This window comes from Peromyscus californicus, unplaced genomic scaffold (assembly GCF_007827085.1).
Source record: "Peromyscus californicus insignis strain IS unplaced genomic scaffold, ASM782708v3 Scaffold_11__1_contigs__length_118956290, whole genome shotgun sequence".
NCBI classification, from domain to species: Eukaryota; Metazoa; Chordata; class Mammalia; order Rodentia; family Cricetidae; genus Peromyscus; species Peromyscus californicus.
This window is the reverse complement of record NW_026294402.1, coordinates 68,471,944-68,489,809: the sequence shown is the minus strand read 5'-3', so window position 1 is coordinate 68,489,809 and position 17,866 is coordinate 68,471,944. Positions and strand designations below refer to the sequence as shown.

Sequence of the window (17,866 nt, the reverse complement as noted above, 5' to 3'; positions counted from 1 at the left end):
CCCTAGAGGTATCATTTTAACTTAATTGCCCTTTTAAGGTCTTATCTCTAAACAAATTGAAGACTTTCTATCTGACTGTCACATTTTGTGCTCCTAGTGATTAGATCTTTTGACTGTCAAGTTTTGAGAAAACCACTCAGCTCACAATAGATGGCACACTCACTGAGTGTGTGACTATTCTTAACTACAAACATAGCATGGCTATAACTTCATTTGTCATTATCCCCCAACAGACTGAAGTGAGTGGGAGGTTCATCTCTGACCCTGTCATTGGCCCTGCCTCTCAGAAGAAGGTTTACATTTTCTTCCAATTAGGGAGGATGTCTTCTAGCAGACAGTCTCCTCTTCCACTGTGTCAGGATAGATCATCCTGTGGTAACAAATACGTCTATGAGCTCCATGGTTCACAGAGATTTACTTCTGGGTCATGGAACACCAGACAGCTTAGGTGACCCTGGAGAGACCTCTTCACTACTGCATGACTCAAGAGCTCCTGCCTGAGATGGCTGACAAGGGGAGAGCAGGGGTCCTAGAAGGCTCAAAGAGCTAAGTGAGAAAATTAGCTGTGCGATGTGAAAAGATGGGAGAGAGAGTCAAAATGGCGGGCCTGACTTGGCCGACAGCTAGGACCCCATGAAGGATTCCAGGAAAACTGTCAGCCAAATTCTATTACAGGATTTATCTGCTATGAAATGCGTTAAACACATCTTTGTTGATTAGGATAACTAAGAAAACGCTGCTTATTAAGATACTAGCTGAGAGTGATTTATTTGGGTCATTCCTAGAGAGGATTTTCCTGGTGATTATAATTTCTTAATATGGTAGAATCTATAGAATTTTCCCTAAAATTCTCAAAGCCCTTTCTAAACTCATAGCTAAATATTAGATAGTTGCCCCTCAAAAGGAGCATAATGTGATCAGTAGGAAGATAGTGTCTGAAACAAGTTTTCGGGGAAGAAAGATCGGAGAGGACTGAAGAGCTGGGACCCCAGTCCCACTTCATCCCCAGCAGCTCTGACCTTGCTGCACTTCTCAAAGTGGCCCAGTGTGAGACCCAGGTGGAGAACCACAAAAGAGGTTTTAAAAGAGTGTCCATAGGAAAGCGCATTGTCTAAGCAAGATGAAAAGTACTAGCATCCTACACGTGTCACAGAGGAACTGTAAGATTTTTGGATACCACAAAAATTTCAATTAAATAAAGCATTTTTTAATCCCTGGAAAATTAGACGTCCTAATGACGTCCAGTTCTTATAGGTAAATAATGTAACAACAATGAAAACCATTGCCTGGAAATGTAGCAATTAATAATTGGCATTGAAAAAGAAATTCTATTTTCTGAGAATTGTTTGGAAACCATTTAACTCTTTGTAACTCTCACAGGGACTTACAGGGAAATAAAAAATAAAAGGCCGAAACAGTTAATTACATGATGATAAAAGAAAAACTCATTCAAATCCATTACCAATATCAGCCTCTTAATCTACAAATTGTACCTTAAGTAAAAGAGTTAATAAAGAATGAGAGTTGATAGCCAGTATAATTCATATCTTGCAGTAACAACAAACTATCTGAGTTTTGTTTTGTTTCATTTTAACATAAGGTGTAGCCTTTAGTCTTAAAGATCCTGCCCTTCTTGGCCCCTTGCATCAAACTATACAGAAATCACACAAAGTTTTAAAATACCTGCTTCTGATAAGAGATGCTAATGATATCCACAGACATTTAAAATGAGCTTCATGGGAGTGATTACCATTACTAAAGTGTGCACTCAGCTATACAGGTACCAAAAACAAAATATCTGCACATGTCAGGAAAGTAACACAGAGACATGTAGTCTGTGACGGTTTGTAAACTTGATACATCAGAACTGGATATTGATGTGACTGTCCTACTGCTCTGGACAAGTGCAAGCGGTTAAATCCTATAAAGAAATGTGGGGGTTGGAGCCAGGGCTCAGTGGCGAAGATCACTGGCTGCCCTTGCAGAGGACCCAGATTCAAGTCCCAGTAGCCATATGGTGGCTCACAACCTCCTATAACCCAGTTCCAATGAATCTGATACTTTCTTTTGGCTTCTGTGGGCACTGCACATATATACATAGAGGCATACACTCATAAACATAAGATTTATGTTATGTTAAAATAAATTAAAAAAAATTATTTAAAGACATAGTGTTTAGTGTGGCCTGCCAATCTAGTTGGGGAGAGCAATTGAGGAAAATTTACAATGTCAACCTCTGACTTACATGCACATGCATGCATGCACGTGTGAGCGCGCGCGCGCGCGCACACACACACACACACACACACACACACACACACACACACACACACCATGAATAAAGAAAGCCTCTGAACCAGAATTCCTGACTTGCAGACACTAAGAACAATGCAATAGATGGGCCTACCAGGTATGCTGACCTGATGTTAGCTCAGGAGATCATAGCATTTTGCTGGATGTTAATGGCCACCCCCTTCAGTATACCAGTAGTGGCAGTGGGTCACATCAGAACTTTCCAAGGCCAGAGAATAGTCTTGTCATCTGTCAATCCCTTAAATGTCACAGATTCTTATTTCACAGCCACAATCCCATTAAGGACTCCATGTTTTTATGTCTGGAGTTCTTTGACTATCTGTTCTTCTGTGGCATTAACCTTTTACCATCCGGTATTACTTCTTTATATAAACTGTATTTGATTATGAACAGGATGTAGACATTCACCTAGAGGCTGCCCACCTGAGTACTCCCCCCGCCACACACTTCCTTCATCCCTCCCCATCCCTTGACTGTTACTGATTCTACAGCCCAGAATGCTTTAAAGGTAAAACCACACCTTGGTTGGGATTCCTTTCCCCAGCACCTTCTCTCTGAATAGTGACCTCTACCCTGCCACCAGTTCCTTGAGACCATGATCCTAAAGTTTTGACATGCAACTTACTGAGCCGAAGGTGGTTTGTTGAAGACAGAGGCTGCTGGAGATGGCTCCAGGGGCGCTGACTGCACAGATCTGAGGCAGGATCTGAGAATTTGCATCTCCCCATTTGCAAGCAATGCTGATGACAGTTCCCAGAGCCACACTTGCAGAAGCAATGATTTAGGAAGCATGCCCTAAGCAGCCGCTAATTTGGAGTAAAGAAATAATGACCAGATTTGGTTTATTTTAGTGAATACATTAGAATAAAATTGAAATTGTCCCTCAAATGTGCATTGAAGATTTTTACTCAAATTTATTGGTGCAGGAGTCCAGAATCCTCAGGGCTGTTACAGCAGTACTCTACAGCTCCATAGGTATATGGTCTCTAGCCACACCCAATACGACTCTTGCTTTTCCTCACTCATAGCCCATCCTGTGTTTTAACTGTTACCATCAGTAGGCTAGTGAGTGTGAGAGTCAGGACCAGTTTTCTCCAACCAGGGAGACAAGGGGTAGTGTTTTCCTCTGAAGTAGATCAAAGTAGCACATCATGAGGGATTCACTGAAAACAATTATAGATGGGCATACCTTTCTTCTCCAGAAACACAAGTTAAGCAGGCTATTTAACAAGTCACTGAGCAGACATCTGAGTTTCTAAATGACACTGAGCTAGGAAGGGTATTTTTCCATCCATCTCACCCCAGCATGTTAGGTCTGAGATACAGCAAGCTGGAACATGAGGACTATGGCTTGTGCATACAAGTTTGGGTGACAGGGTAAGATAATTGCCACAGTTTGCACTGTCAGTAAGAAACTGTGCATTGAGAGTTGAGCTCACAAGCACAGATGAGCGAACACTCTCTGGAAATCCCACAGTCGCTCAGCATGGCATCTAAAGGGAAATATGAACAGCTTCACTTGGAAGATACTTCTGTCTAATCAGCCTTCTGTTTCTGTGGATTTATTGATCTACTGCTTAATGAGATCTTCTGTTTTTTGAGGCCAAATTTCTATTTAAACTGACTCTCATTATCTCAGTACCATGTACTTCTGTAACGCATCAATCTCCTGTCAACACATTATCCCTAATTCTAGCTGCTTATTGTGAACTTAAAAGTCAATAAAACAAGTTTATAGTCAAATTTGGTGGATTCCATCTGTGGGCTAAATATTCCTCCCTTAGCTTAACTCTTTGTAATATCTCTCCCAGTGAATTGTGAACCACTGGGAAAAGAGCATGTGTGTGTGTGTGTGTGTGTGTGTGTGTGTGTGTGTGTGCGCGCGCGCATCTGGGTGTGCTTGCAGATGTCATAACAGGAGGAGGGGGACAGATCCCTGAGAACTAGAATTACAGATGTTTGGGAGTAGCCTGATGTGGGTGCTCAGAATGGAACTTGAGTCCTGTAGACAAATGCATGTTCATACCTTCTGAGACGTCAACCCAAAGAAATATATTTTAAAAGGAGATAGTTTGAGTCTTTGACTATTCTACAAATAAATGACATATTTTAATCATTACTGTTGCTTTATCTTTTTTTAAGAAGATGATATCCACAGTTAACATGCTACTTCTATCTGAATATAAAAGCTGAAGAATGCAAACTCCTCAGTATGTCTTCATACAATTATAATACATTTAATTAACAGAGTTGGTTCATTTTTCTCTCTTCTCCATAATTAATAGAAGCAAAGGTCATTCAGAGGCTCACAAGTAGTTTTAGAGAAAGGAAGAAAATGTCAAATTTGAGTACAAAAGAGAAGTGAGTAGACAACATTTTTAGCAAATGATGTGCTACTAAATAACAGTCAATAAATAATGCATTGCTGAATAATAGTAAGCAAGCAGCTTATAGAGAAGGAGAGAATATAATGACAAAAGCTGAGTGTTCACACTTGGATAGTAGTGTGTGATAGTATACAGTGTAATTTCTTATTACTGAAGGGAATCACTGCTGAGTGGTGTTATAAGAATGTCTGACCTCTCTTATAAATGAGGCATTAAGGAGAAAGCTGAGAAAATGGCCACTGCAAATAACTTTAATGTGATTGGCATGAGATGACAAAGAGGAGTTAGAAGCCAGAAAGCCTCAGAGAGAACTCCAAGTTGGCAGTCTCCAGTGAGATAGATGGGGAAGTGTTCGATATCATGAGCCATTAAGTCCCTAAGCTGGGAAGAGATTGCCACATGACAGCCTGTGTATCTTCTGAGTAACCTTAGAAAATGACTATAGGATAGAGTGGGTTATACTCTGATAGACTGGATCTGTGTGGTATATTTGAAATGCCATTCAGAACTCTGACAAACTCATACACATGCAATGATTTGTGACTTCTCTTTGGACATAGGTATGGATTGAACCAACCTCTGGTTCTCTTTAGCCTAGATATTGTTTCTGTGAGATGGCATACTTAACTCAGTTTACTGAAGTGTGTTGCATATTCTCTTTCTCAGACCATCAATAAGGTTCTGGTCCAGTATGCTGCCATTGTATCAAGTGACTTCAGCTCATACTGTGATAAGGAGACTGTGGTAAGTAGAAACAACCCTGCTCGTGAATGTCCCCAAGTCGAGACTTGTGTTTTCAAACATCAACTAAGGAAGAGAGATCATCAGTGTCTGTTTCCAAAAGGGATGACAAAAGCTAGAGATCTCAGGGCACTGCCAGTACGCCTTTCCAGCCATCCTGAGCAGGTTTCCATGCAAGATTAGATGGAAGGCCAGTACTTGCAGAATTATGCTTTTCTATGTTGTAAGAAATGAGATGATAAACCATTGAAGATACACAAACTCATAAAGCACTGGAGCTGAGAGCAAGGGAGTTCATAACTAGAGTGTTGATATCAACCACTGTTGCTTTTTTACCAACCCTAAAACAAGTATAATTTAGTCTTTTGGTTTTCAGATCAATTGAGAAGGGGAATAAATATACAGGGCAATGATGCTTCCTCCTATGAATTATCCATATCTCCCTGTTTTGTGATGATCCAGGAAACACGTATAAAATCTAAAGCAATATTGCAACTTACTCAGCAAAAGGCATAAAGGAAGTCAAGATGAACTGAAGCTGTTTGGAATATAATGAGAGTGAATTGATGTAAAGGGAAAGTATTCTTACTTCTTTCTATCCTTAGTATTCAGAGAAATGATGTGTGGCCAACATTGAGGGAATTTTTAAAAAGGGTAATACTGAAACACACACAGGGTTTTTAAGAGCAAGCTATCCCTCCCCCTTCCAAAAATAGAAATAAAAATGAAAAGCAGTCCACACTAGTCTGCAAGACTGAAAGAGAATCATGAGCTGGGCAGCAGCAACCCCACTCACCTCCAGCTGACAGCTCATGAAGACAAGTCAGCCCTGGTGGTTCTGGAAGATTCCACTAGACACCTCTCTCCCTTCCGTTAATATGCAACTCAGAAATTTGATTACAACTTTCAGACAATCTCAGCGCTGATTTCCAGCCACCTTTGATTTCCTGCCAGCCCTCTAACAGGCAGAATATTTACTTGTTGGAAGCATTTATTTTCATTTAAAGGTTAAAAGATGATGCATGCCTTCAGTGTTATTCTGCAAATCAGAAGAGTGTCCTGTAATTTCAGCAAATACTCCATTTCTATTAAGATGGCAAGATAGGTCTTTGGAAAGCTGGCTGTAAAATGACTGATTTCTGTCAGCCCCTAAAAGGCTGGGCAGCCTTTCACTTCACATGCTAACATTCTAGATTCTGAATCCTAGGAAAAGCCCTCAGATAACTATAAGTCAATATTTATTGTATTATTTTATAATTTTCAAATAGGAGTTGTATATTTCAAAATCAACTTTTTTCAAGGGTGTGTGTGTGTGTGTGTGTGTGTGTGTGTGTGTGTGTGTGTGTGTGTGTTTATACATATGAATGCAGTGCCTATGGAGATCACAAGAGGGTATCGGATTGCCCTGAAGCTGAAGTCACAGGCAGTTGTAAGCCACCAAATGTGGGTGGTGGGAACTGAACTCAGATCTTTTGCAAGAGCAGTATGTGTTCTTAACCACTGAACCATCTCTCCAGCACCCCCCTCCAATGAAATTTTATAGTTAATTAAAAGCCTGTGTAAATACCATAGCTCAGCATCTGTTCTTCATCATAGTCAGCAGTCTCCACTGTCTTTGAATTCTATTGTTGAATTTTAAAATAACTGTAATTTCATCAAGGTATCTTGAATGAATACATGGAATGAATACATGGCTTTGCCTCCAGTGATTACAAACACACACTACAGATTTCCCATAAGGATCAAAACCATAAGATGGGCATAGTGGCACATACCTTTAATCCCAGCACTAGGGAGGCAGAGGAAGGCAGGTGGATCTCTGTGTGTTCAAGACCAGCCTGGTCTATGGAGTGAGTTCCATAACAACCAGAGATATACAGTGAGACCCTGTCTCAAAAACATTGAAAGTTATCATATGGTCATCGTATGGTTTTCAGTCATCCGCAAATGTAGTGGGAAACATTTAAAGACAGACATTTCAGGTGTAACAATGAGGATGTGTAAGATGACTCAGTGTGTAAAGTCACTTTCCATTAAACCCTGATGACATGAATTCCATTATAGAAGCAATGGTGGAAGGAAAGAACTGGCTTCTAGAGTTGTCTTCTGATTTCTACATGAGCACCATGATTCGTGTGTGTGTGTGTGTGCGCGCGCGCACGCTAAGTAAATAAAAGACATTTTTCAAAAAGACATGAGCATAACATTTGATGTGTCAGGGGTCAGAATTAAAGCCCACAGTTAAACAAAATGTCCAAATGAGAATTTTTTTTATAGCATGACATACAATTTTATTATTGTTTTTGAGACAGGTCCTATTGTGGCCCAGGCTGACCTTGAACTTGCCATAAACTACGACTGAACTTCCGATCCGTCTGCCTTCACGTCCTGAGTGCTAGTATCACTGTCGTGCACTGTCAGGTCCCATCTTACTGTGGCAATTTAAATTAAAGTGGCTCAAAACCACTTTCATGCCTTTTGTTCCCATTCCAACCAATGCCAGATCACCCTTTCCTAAATCAATAAATCTCTAAATTTATTTTAGAGATTGTCTCTTTTTTAACTCAAGCATTTTAGTCATATAGGAATGCCCCTGGTCTGAATAAAACTTTCTTCATCATATTTGAGGTTTACAACTGTTCTCAAGATAACTTAAAATGTATACAATATGTTTGTAAGTAAAATCAAAATGTGCACATACAGAGTTACAGCTATACCCAAACTTATTCTGTCATGTTCATAAACTCTTCAGTAAGCAATAGAATTAGATTCAGACAATGTTCCTTTTACTAGGTATTTCTCCTCTTTCCCCCAATTTTTTAAGACAGTGTCTTGTTACATAGCCCATGCTGGCTTTGAACTTTGAATCCTCCTGCCTCAGTCTCCCCAGTTCTGGGATTCTAGGCATGTGCCCTGCCTGGATGGATTTATTTATACATCTATTTATTTATTCTTACTCGTTGACTACAGAATTGTTAGAATCAGGCTGTTTTATGCTTATATTTGAGGTATAATAGAGCAATAACCTAGTTCTTATTAATGATTTGATAAGTCAATGTAACAACAGTGAATTTGGAGCTTTTCGGAGTCAAGAAAAGGTTAGTAAAAGAGGAAAGCTTTATGTTCACCTAGAAAACTCAACTCTATGCTTATCTAGAAAACTCAGCTCTATCTCTTGTTTCTCCACACCCTTTATGTGGGGTGAGTAGCCATTATGCCGAATGAGTCCAGCTTTCTATGTCCACTTTACTCTTCCTGGCTTCTTTAAAATCAGAAATGATCATATTTGATTTGGTGTATAGCTTTTATATAAAGAATTGTTACTCTAGTCCTGTACCATGTGCTGAGAAAAATAGGCTTAAATGTTGACATCAAAAAGATCACAGAAGGGCTCAGCTAACTTGGGCCCAGGGGGAGCAGGTGTGGAAGCCGTCTACCAGGTAGTCGTCTACTTCTCATAAGATGCCAAGGTCATACTTTGACCTTGACTTTCTGTCTGGTAGGCTTTCCCAAATCCAAGACACATTTCCTATACCTGCCTTTCTGCCATATTTTCCAGCTGAAAATGTCTGTGGGTTCCATTTGTGGAGTCACAAAAGTTTGAATTCCCCTGTAAAACTGAAAATTGTAATACATCTATAGAATGGAGTATGCCTGCATCAAGGAGTGCTGATTGTGACTTGGGGAATGGGGACCTCAAAACTGTGTCCAGAGCACCCAGCTCAGCAACTGGAAACTCTGGAATATAAACCTCAGTTATCTGTGTTTAAAAAATAAAATATTTAAGTAGCCGGAATCCAGGGAACAGAATAAAAGTTGAAAATTGTTTCCATAAATCAAACTTAGATTGTGGTCACTTTAAGAGTCAAGTACAAAGTCTCTCAGAGGTCTGTGATGTGGTTAAGGTAATAATAAAATCTTTCCACTGATAAGAGCTAACACCTCTTTGATGTCCCATGAGTCCTTTGTCTGACCTTCTGATTCATTACTGGCTTACTTCCCAGCCACTTGGAAGATGCATCCATTTCCGGCCTCTGTCATCTCCAGCTCTCAGCCACTAACTCTTTAGAGTCAATGTGTAGCAACTACCCAATGATTTTGCAACCATGCCAAAATCTATTTTCTGATTATAAATTAATTCCAAATTGACACCTAGTCTTGTCACAGAGTTTTATATTCCATTGCCCTTTCCTACCTCTAGAAACAACTCAAATGCTTAAGTACACATTCCATGCAAGCACAGGGCACGCTTCACCAGAAGCCGCAGCAGCATGCACTGTGCTTACATTTAGCTCGTAAAGACAGTAAAGAACGACTAAATAGAAAGTCTTATAAAATAAATGCAAAGTAGATGATAGACAAGTCGACACCTAGGAGAGAAAATTCTAACCTAAATGATGGAAACAGACCCAAAAAAGCAAAGGGGGAAATGAGAAGGGGAGCATGCTTGAGCAGGAGCAAGATAGTGAAGGGACTTGAGTCAATAGAATCCGGGTTTTATTGATAACTAGAGACTCCAATAAAAGTTTTTTTTTTAATTTTTGTAACTTTTCTTAGATTTAAAAAAGAAATGCAGGTGCTCTTTTGGTTTTAAAACAGCAAAATTACCAGAGAATTGAAATTAATTGATTTCTCAAAACTGAAAATTTTACAAAATAGAATATGGTAAGTTGGGGATATAGCTCGATTGGAAGAGCACTTGCAAAGCATGTATGAAGTTCTAGGTTCAATCGCCAGCACAGCAGAAACCAGGCCTGGTAGTGCACGAATGCCACCCTGGCGCTCTGGAAGAAGAGGTCAGGGTGATCATCAGCCATCTAGGAAGTCTGAGGCCAGCCTGGAATGCATGAAACATTGTCTCAAGAAAATAATACATGGAACATTGTCTCAAAAAAGTAATAACAAATAAACATGGCTAATTCCTATGTCCAGAACATCACAACATAATGAAGAAAAGGTCTTGCTAGCCAGTCTCTGGGAGCAGCTGCATGAGTTCACTGTTAAATTGTATTCCCCCTAATGGCCATCCAGTTCCTTTCCATTCTCACCCATTAAAAGCCATCATTCAAAGTAGCAGAATTGTTACATGTGATGTGTATAGTAGGCCACAGGTAACAGCTATACACTGTATGACTTAAATTCACTGCAGCGGTAACGTGGGAAGGATGCTCATGCTCACTCTCATTCTCTTTCTGTAAGCCCTGCATCCTGATGAACAACATCCAACAACTTAGAGTCCAACTGGAAAAAATGTTCGAATCCATGGGCGGGAAAGAGGTGAGTGTGTGTCCACTCCTATTTTTACCAAATGCCTCTTGAGTGGAAATTAGTAGTCTTTTGCTTTGCCATGGAAAGTGTCTTACTTTTTGAAATGTTTTTTTTTTTTTTTTTTTTTTTTTTTTTTTTTTTTTTTTTTTTTTTTTTTTTTTTTTACCAATAAACAGGAAGCATTTTTGATCTCTAAAATGCCATTGACAGTTACGGCAATCACTATGACAATATTTTAGTAAAAGAGAGGTATGCTCAGGAGCAGGGAGAGAACCAATCATCCTGTTATACAATTAAAATGTGTGCATATATGCTCGTGATCAGTAGTACAATGAAGATTACACTTTATATTATTGTATACTATCATCTTGAAGTTGATGCTCGTTTTAGAATCCATGTTGTAGCAATAGTAGTTTTGTCTTTATCAGTGCATAATTTTTCACATCGTGAAGCTGGGTCAAATGTGCTATGTGTCGTGTCTGTAATGTGTCGTGTCTCTGTCCGACATCTTTGCCTTGCACTTCCCCGAGCAGAAGAAGGAAGGAGAGAGATTCTCCTATGAGGTTGGTAATGGCAAGTGTTACTGCTTCCCCTGGCCGCTGTTCTCACCCTTCATCTGATAATCATCACACAGCCGAGTGCTCTCTCTCATTTGCTTGTTGGGATCAGGCAGAGAACAATACATTAGCTTGCATCTGCCTCTCCCTGCTTGCCAAGGTCTTGTCTTGTCTTACACACTGATAGGAGCATCCGGGGATTGAGGGAGGAATGGGGAAGATGTTGAAGGCGAGAGTCACGGAGCATCTCATCTTCCCCATCTCATCCTGCCCACCACCAACAGCAACAAGAATAAAACAAACCCTTGGGGCTGGAGACATGACCCAGCAGTCAAAGGAACTGGCTGTTCTCCCAGAGGACTTAGGTTTGGTCCCCAACACCTGCATAATCAGCTCTAGTTCCAGGATGTCTGATGCCCTCTTCTGGCCTTCTCAGGCACTGCATACACACGGCACATAAATGTGTGCAGGCAAACAGTCATACACACAAAGTAAATATTTTTTAAAAGAAAAAGCAGACTCAATGGATCTGTATCCACACTTTCAAAAACCCTTACATCGGCCTTTCTACATAGGAAGCTATGGGCCCACGCAGAAAGCTAAGTTCAAAATCAAAGCAAATTTCCCTTTTGCTTCTAAATGTTTGAGGCTGGAGAGTGCTGTTTTAATATCAGCCTTCATCACATGAGATGAATCTTTAAACCTAAGGAGAAATTCAGCTGCTCCCCCTACCATGTATGTTTTATTTTTAATCTTTTCAAAATGAAGCTGCTATCCAGTCTCTTATTGATGAGACATTCTAGAAGACACGTGTGACACTACGCTACAAAACTTTTTTTAATGAGTTTTCTTCTGAGGTGTGCTTCCCTGGTAGTCTCAGTTCAGCTTGTGTGAAATAAGACCTTAATCCCTGCAGTGCATGAATGCCTGCCCTGGGATTTGAGGGCATCAATCTCATTTTTTTGATTCTCCTGTTGAAATCAATGGACATGGCAGTTGGGGACCATCACAAGAGATTCCATTTCTAATTTTCCTGATGCTGCATATTCAGCCATTTAAGTCTATTTGATACTTTTGGAAGTAGTGAAGGAATCACTCATTTCTTATGGGGAATCTCATGTCCAAAATTCAGTGAAGATTAAACATCAGGAATCATTTAAGAATGAAATTATATTCTGAATGACCTATTTCTAGAAACTCCCCCCTCTGCTCCAAATCTTTCTCTGCTTTTCTGTGTTTGAGCTCTAAGGTAGACAGTATTTGCTGGACTGAGTATTAATGGGACAAATCAGAACTGATAGACTGAAGACACATGAGGTCTGTGGTTAAAGGAAGCTACATTGACCAAGCCACCTGCTACCTAAGCACCTACCAAAGAGACTTGTTTACCAGTCAAACGTGCATTCTTATTTGTGGTGCAATTACCAGTTTGAAAGGCACAGGTTCCCATTATAAACTGGATTTTTATATAAATTCTTCCTTTAAAACGCAAGCTATGCCTATTTATCGAGTGCCTCATACATAACAGACAAGGAAAACGCAATTGAGTCCATGAGATAAAAACAAAGGCCTGGTTTGTAGCTCTTCAATCTATGGGATGAATTACAGTGGCTTCGGTGGCTTTCATTTCCTGACTTGAAATAGTTTCCACTCCTCTTTCCTATATTCAATGTTCTCCTGTCCCTCTTTCTATGTAGAGTTTTCCCCTCGCTCTTCCCTTTTAATCTGGCTTCTGTTGCCAAGAAAAAGCTTTAAGCTGGTCCAATCAGAACTGGAATAGGGGTTTGTGAAGGCCAAGAAGAAAACAAGACCCAAGCCAAGGCCAAGTGTAACACACAGATTCCAGGACGGTTTGCTTAATTAATATACAATTATGCTAGAGTCGTAGGTTGCTATGCTCGGCTTCCTTCATGACCCAGGTTATGAGATGATCTGCATATTCCTTCCAATAGGGTCATCTGTGAGTGACAATCATTTAAACAAGTTCCTTCACTTGAGGCTTTTACAGAAATCAAAAAGTATTTGATTGAAACTTGGCATGAAGGTGTATGGCTATAATCCCAGAACCAGAGGAATGTAAGCAGGAGGATGAAAGGTTAGCAGTTGTCCTTGGCTATGCAGTGAGGTCAAGGTCAGCTTGGGGTATGTGAGACCCTGCCCCACCCCAAAAAATATCCAAAGGAAAAAGAAAAAGAGATGTTATAGAGTATGACCAGGAGTCACCTTTTGCTATAAGATGTATATACAGTACTTGATACAGGAATATTCATCACCCTTTGAAAGTTTGACCATTTGAGGCTAAAAATATACTCAGTGGGCAAGATGATTGGCCATGCAAGCATGAAGACCTGAATTCAATCCCCCAGAATCCATGCAAAAAGCCAGGCATGATCACATTCACAAATACACACCTGTAACATCAGTGCTGTAGGGGGCAGAGACAGGAGCATCTCTGGGGCTTACTGGCCACCAACCAGGCTCCAGGCTTGGTGAGAGACCCTGTCTCAAGGGAATATAGCAGAGAGGAACAGAGGAGGACACCCGCTATCATTGCCTGGCCGCCACATGTACCAACAAATGCACATACACGTGCATACACATCATACACAGACAACACATATACACACATATGTCATTTTTCAAATCATAAGTAAGTTCTTCCATGCAGACTAATCTCAGTGGCCAGTTTCTTCTCCCGGTGTAGCTGTATGGGAAATCTTAACTGATACCAGTGACATTCTCCATGCCAGACCCAGTTTCTCCTCTCTCAGGAGTTTGTTATGTTTACCCCTCCATGCTGGGGTGTGCACTTCTCTCTACAAAGCAGATGATTGCTTGTGCGTTTGCTTGGAGTTGTCTCAAATGCCGCGTGTTTGTTAGTCAGGCTTTCCCCCACAGGCTGCTTGCCTCGAGCACTGTCCACAGCTGGCTGCTTGCAGACCTGTCTGCATGATGTCGCTTTGACCTGAGCACTGCCAAGGTAGTTCTCCCTCACAGGACAACCTGGACACAGGAGGATTTCACACTTGGGTTTGATTTTTGTGCTGTTTATTGGTGGAAACGTTGTCAATCAGCCTTAGGGACCACTGTATTGAAATATATGAAGTAGACAACCTATATTATAATCTGACTTGGGATGATGTCAACCATTTATTTACTCCACCATCACTATCCTGTGTCATATGGTGCCCCTGTGTACCACAATAATAGTAAAAACATCATGTGAATGCCATTCACTAGTGAATTATTGTCTAGTTATTCTGTAATAGATGGAATAACTCAAAATGGAAGCATTATACTAGTTTGTTTCTTGAATATAACTCCATGTGTGTCTATTGCAAATTCCTTTATATTAATTTCCTAACATGAACATATTGTTAGAGCCGTTGGAAGTGACTTACAAATGTTCCTTTGATCCGCAATCTAATTTGCATAAGTATATGAGAAAGATAATTAAATTACCCAAAATTTCATTTCTTTACAGGAAGTCATAATATATTGGTTTGGATACTCCATGAAAGTTACATAAGTTGATTTAGGAGAGTTCTGAGTGTGCCAAATGAGCAGAGGCTGTCTGCATTGTGGTGCAACCATTTGAAATGGTGGCACCTGTGATTATTCGTTGGCTTAATTGACAGCACTCCAAACTCTAGAGCAGTGGTTCTCAACCACTTCCTAATGTGTGACCCTTTAATGCAATTCCTCATGTTGTGGTGACCCCCAACCATAAAATTATTTTCGTTGCTACTTTATAACTGTAATTTTGGCACTATTATGAATAATATGCATGATATCTGACATGTGACACCCCCCACACCCCCACAACCCCACACCCACCCCGGAAGGGGTTCGTGACCCACAGGTTGAGAACTGTTGCTTTAGAAGTTATTTCGTACTGAGAAATTTACTGAAAAGGAAGTTTTTATTAAGCTGTATTTTCATTCTGCTTACCATAAAACAGACCCAGTTAGTGCCATGATAATGTGATTTTTATTGCCATGTCTCAAATATAGCTGAGTTTTCTGACTCTGGTCGTGGTGGGGACTTTACCTTAAGAGTAAGTTTTGTGTTAGTCCATGCAGAACAGAGCCAAGAAATCTGCAGCATATGCCATGTCTCTTTTGGTGAGCAACTTCATTCTTGTGTTTCAATCATGTGTGTCCATATTATTCTGAGCTTTTAATGCTGAGTAAGCACTTGATGGCGCCTATGTGTGGAGTACAATTCACTGAAGTTCTTCTCCAAACCTATTAACCACACAGACTCAGTGAGTTCTCTGAGCAGTTTCAGACCAGATAGGAAAGCGGGGAACCCGGAGTGAGCTCACTGCTTAAAGACAAGAGGCCTCCATATCAGTAGTCAATGAGTGTCAGCATGCACCCTAGCTTCCAACTTAGATTGTGGAAACACACTGCAGAACTCCAGCCCCAGAGGATTTGGTTGAGGAGGCCACACAGGCAGGATTGTGTGATCAACAAATCCCTGGGTGGTGATGCTGAGGCCACTGGCCTTGGGACTCTGAGTACTGCTGCTGGAGGGGTTGGCAAAACAGAAACACGGTGATTAAAACCAGCTCAGGGGCTGGAGAGATGGATTCACAGTTTGGATACCTACTGCTCTTCCTGAGGATCCAGCTTCAGTTCCCAGCACTTACATGGTGGCTCACAACTGCCTGTAACTCTAGTTCCAAGGGATCTAACACTCTTCTGGCATCCACAGGCACTGGGCACCAGGCACACACATGGTGAGCACACATCCATGCACACAAACACATAAAGTTTTTTTTTTAAGAGCAGAAAAAAATAAGAGCTCAGAACACTTTTGTCTTATCTCTACACCACCCTCACCAGCCAACTTTCTGTTCATTGAATCTTGATTCAAGGTATTTGGATGGAATTTGTGACAATACACAATAGTATAGCCAAATGCTTGTATTTAAAATAATAGCTCTAAAATATTGGTAACTATTTTGAAATCATATACAAAACTACAGCATTTCTTAAAAACATTACATAGACTTTCATTTATATTTTATGCATTGTTTTACTTAAAAGTAGTATTTATATTTTTTGACTTTATGATTTTAAAGATGCTAAGCTATATATTCAGACCTCCAGGTAATATGATTGATTTTGCTTTTCCAAGAATTTTGTGTTTGTCCGTGCAGAATATATTATGTTATATAATATATTTTCCCCAACTATAAATAGGAATGTCATTCAGTAATATATTAATGAGGATCGATATGCTGTTTTTATCACTTTTCAATATCTATAAAATAAATTGTTGAATAAATTGAATTATAAAGCATGTATTAGGCAGTTCAATAATAAAACAGACAATTCAATTAATTATAACTTACTTTCAGTTCTAAAATTGTCTCCCAAAGCAATTTCAAAACTTCATAAATTAAAAGGTTTAATTATCCATTGTGCCTACTTGAAGTTATTGTACCTGCAGGGGGGCAGGAATTGGGGTAGGAAATAAAAGCATTTTTCATTGTCTTCAGCCTCAAGAAGTTTGCAAAGAACAAGCACTCATAAGCCAGTAATTAAGAGCCAGGCTGCCTTTCAGTACCTAAAACAGTGTTTCTCAACCTGTGGATGATGACTCCTTTCGGGTCACATATAAGATATCCTGCATCTCAGATCTTTACATTACGATTCATAATGGTAGCAAAATTACAGTTATGAAGTAACAACAAAATAAACTTATGTTTGGGGGATCACCACAAAATGGGGAACTGTACTAAAGGGTCCCAGCATTAGGAAAGTTGAGAACCACTGACCCAGAAAAAGACACATTCGGAAGCTAGGCACCTATGTTACCTGGACCACTCTAAGCATCTCTTCCCATCTCTTCCCCTCAGGCTTGACCCATCTATCACATGGTTCAGAGCACTATAAATCTTACCAGGCACAAGAAATACAGGAGTGCTAAGAGAGCCCCACTTTAAAAAAATGTTGGTTTATTCAGAAAGTCAGAATAATAAAAGAGATAAGGGTTCTGAGGGAAAAGCAACAACTGTTTCTCAACTTGTTGCCATTCAAAAGGAAGTTTGAATGCTGTATTTTATTCCACAATAAACTCAAACTTCTAGCATCACATTGTGTAGATATAACTCAAAGGTGAGGTGGCACTCTGCTGAAGTCAGAAAATGCAACCAGTTATTTTTAGTTTTGTAGCACCAAGCAACAAGGAGAGGTGGATGTCGGAGATGTTGGCCTTTTATTTGCAGATATTGCCTGGTTTCTGTCTCCTCCTAGCCATCTCTTTAATTGGGGTTTTCAAATTGGATTTAATAGAAAATTAAGAGAACGATAAGCTAGAAGAGCAACCTGGAATTGACGTGATTTAACAAATATAATTGAATCCAGAGCGACTCCCACATACAGTCTGGCTTAACAGCTGAGCTTGGCAAAGTAAGGTAACAAGGAGACACGATGAGCTTCCTTGCTGCAGCCCATGTCAGGAGAGATGCAGAACCTAGGTAATGGCTGCTTGTTAACCTTGCCCCCCCTTAGAGCTCTGGCAGCCTGCAGGGTCACCCACATACTGCCAAGTCTCTTTTTAAACTAACATCTCTCTTAAGGGTCACAC

The 17,866-nt window shown here is 40.1% G+C and overlaps 1 protein-coding gene across 1 annotated transcript in view; it reads left to right on the top strand.

Moving 5' to 3' along the window:
• Unc13c (unc-13 homolog C) overlaps positions 1-17,866 on the top strand; it is a 413,338-nt gene that overhangs the window by 317,035 nt on the left and 78,437 nt on the right. The window contains exons 22-23 of the mRNA XM_052714363.1: positions 5,367-5,444; positions 10,641-10,718. Of these exons, the coding sequence (XP_052570323.1) occupies positions 5,367-5,444; positions 10,641-10,718 (156 nt within the window). The remainder of the gene's footprint in view (positions 1-5,366; positions 5,445-10,640; positions 10,719-17,866) is intronic.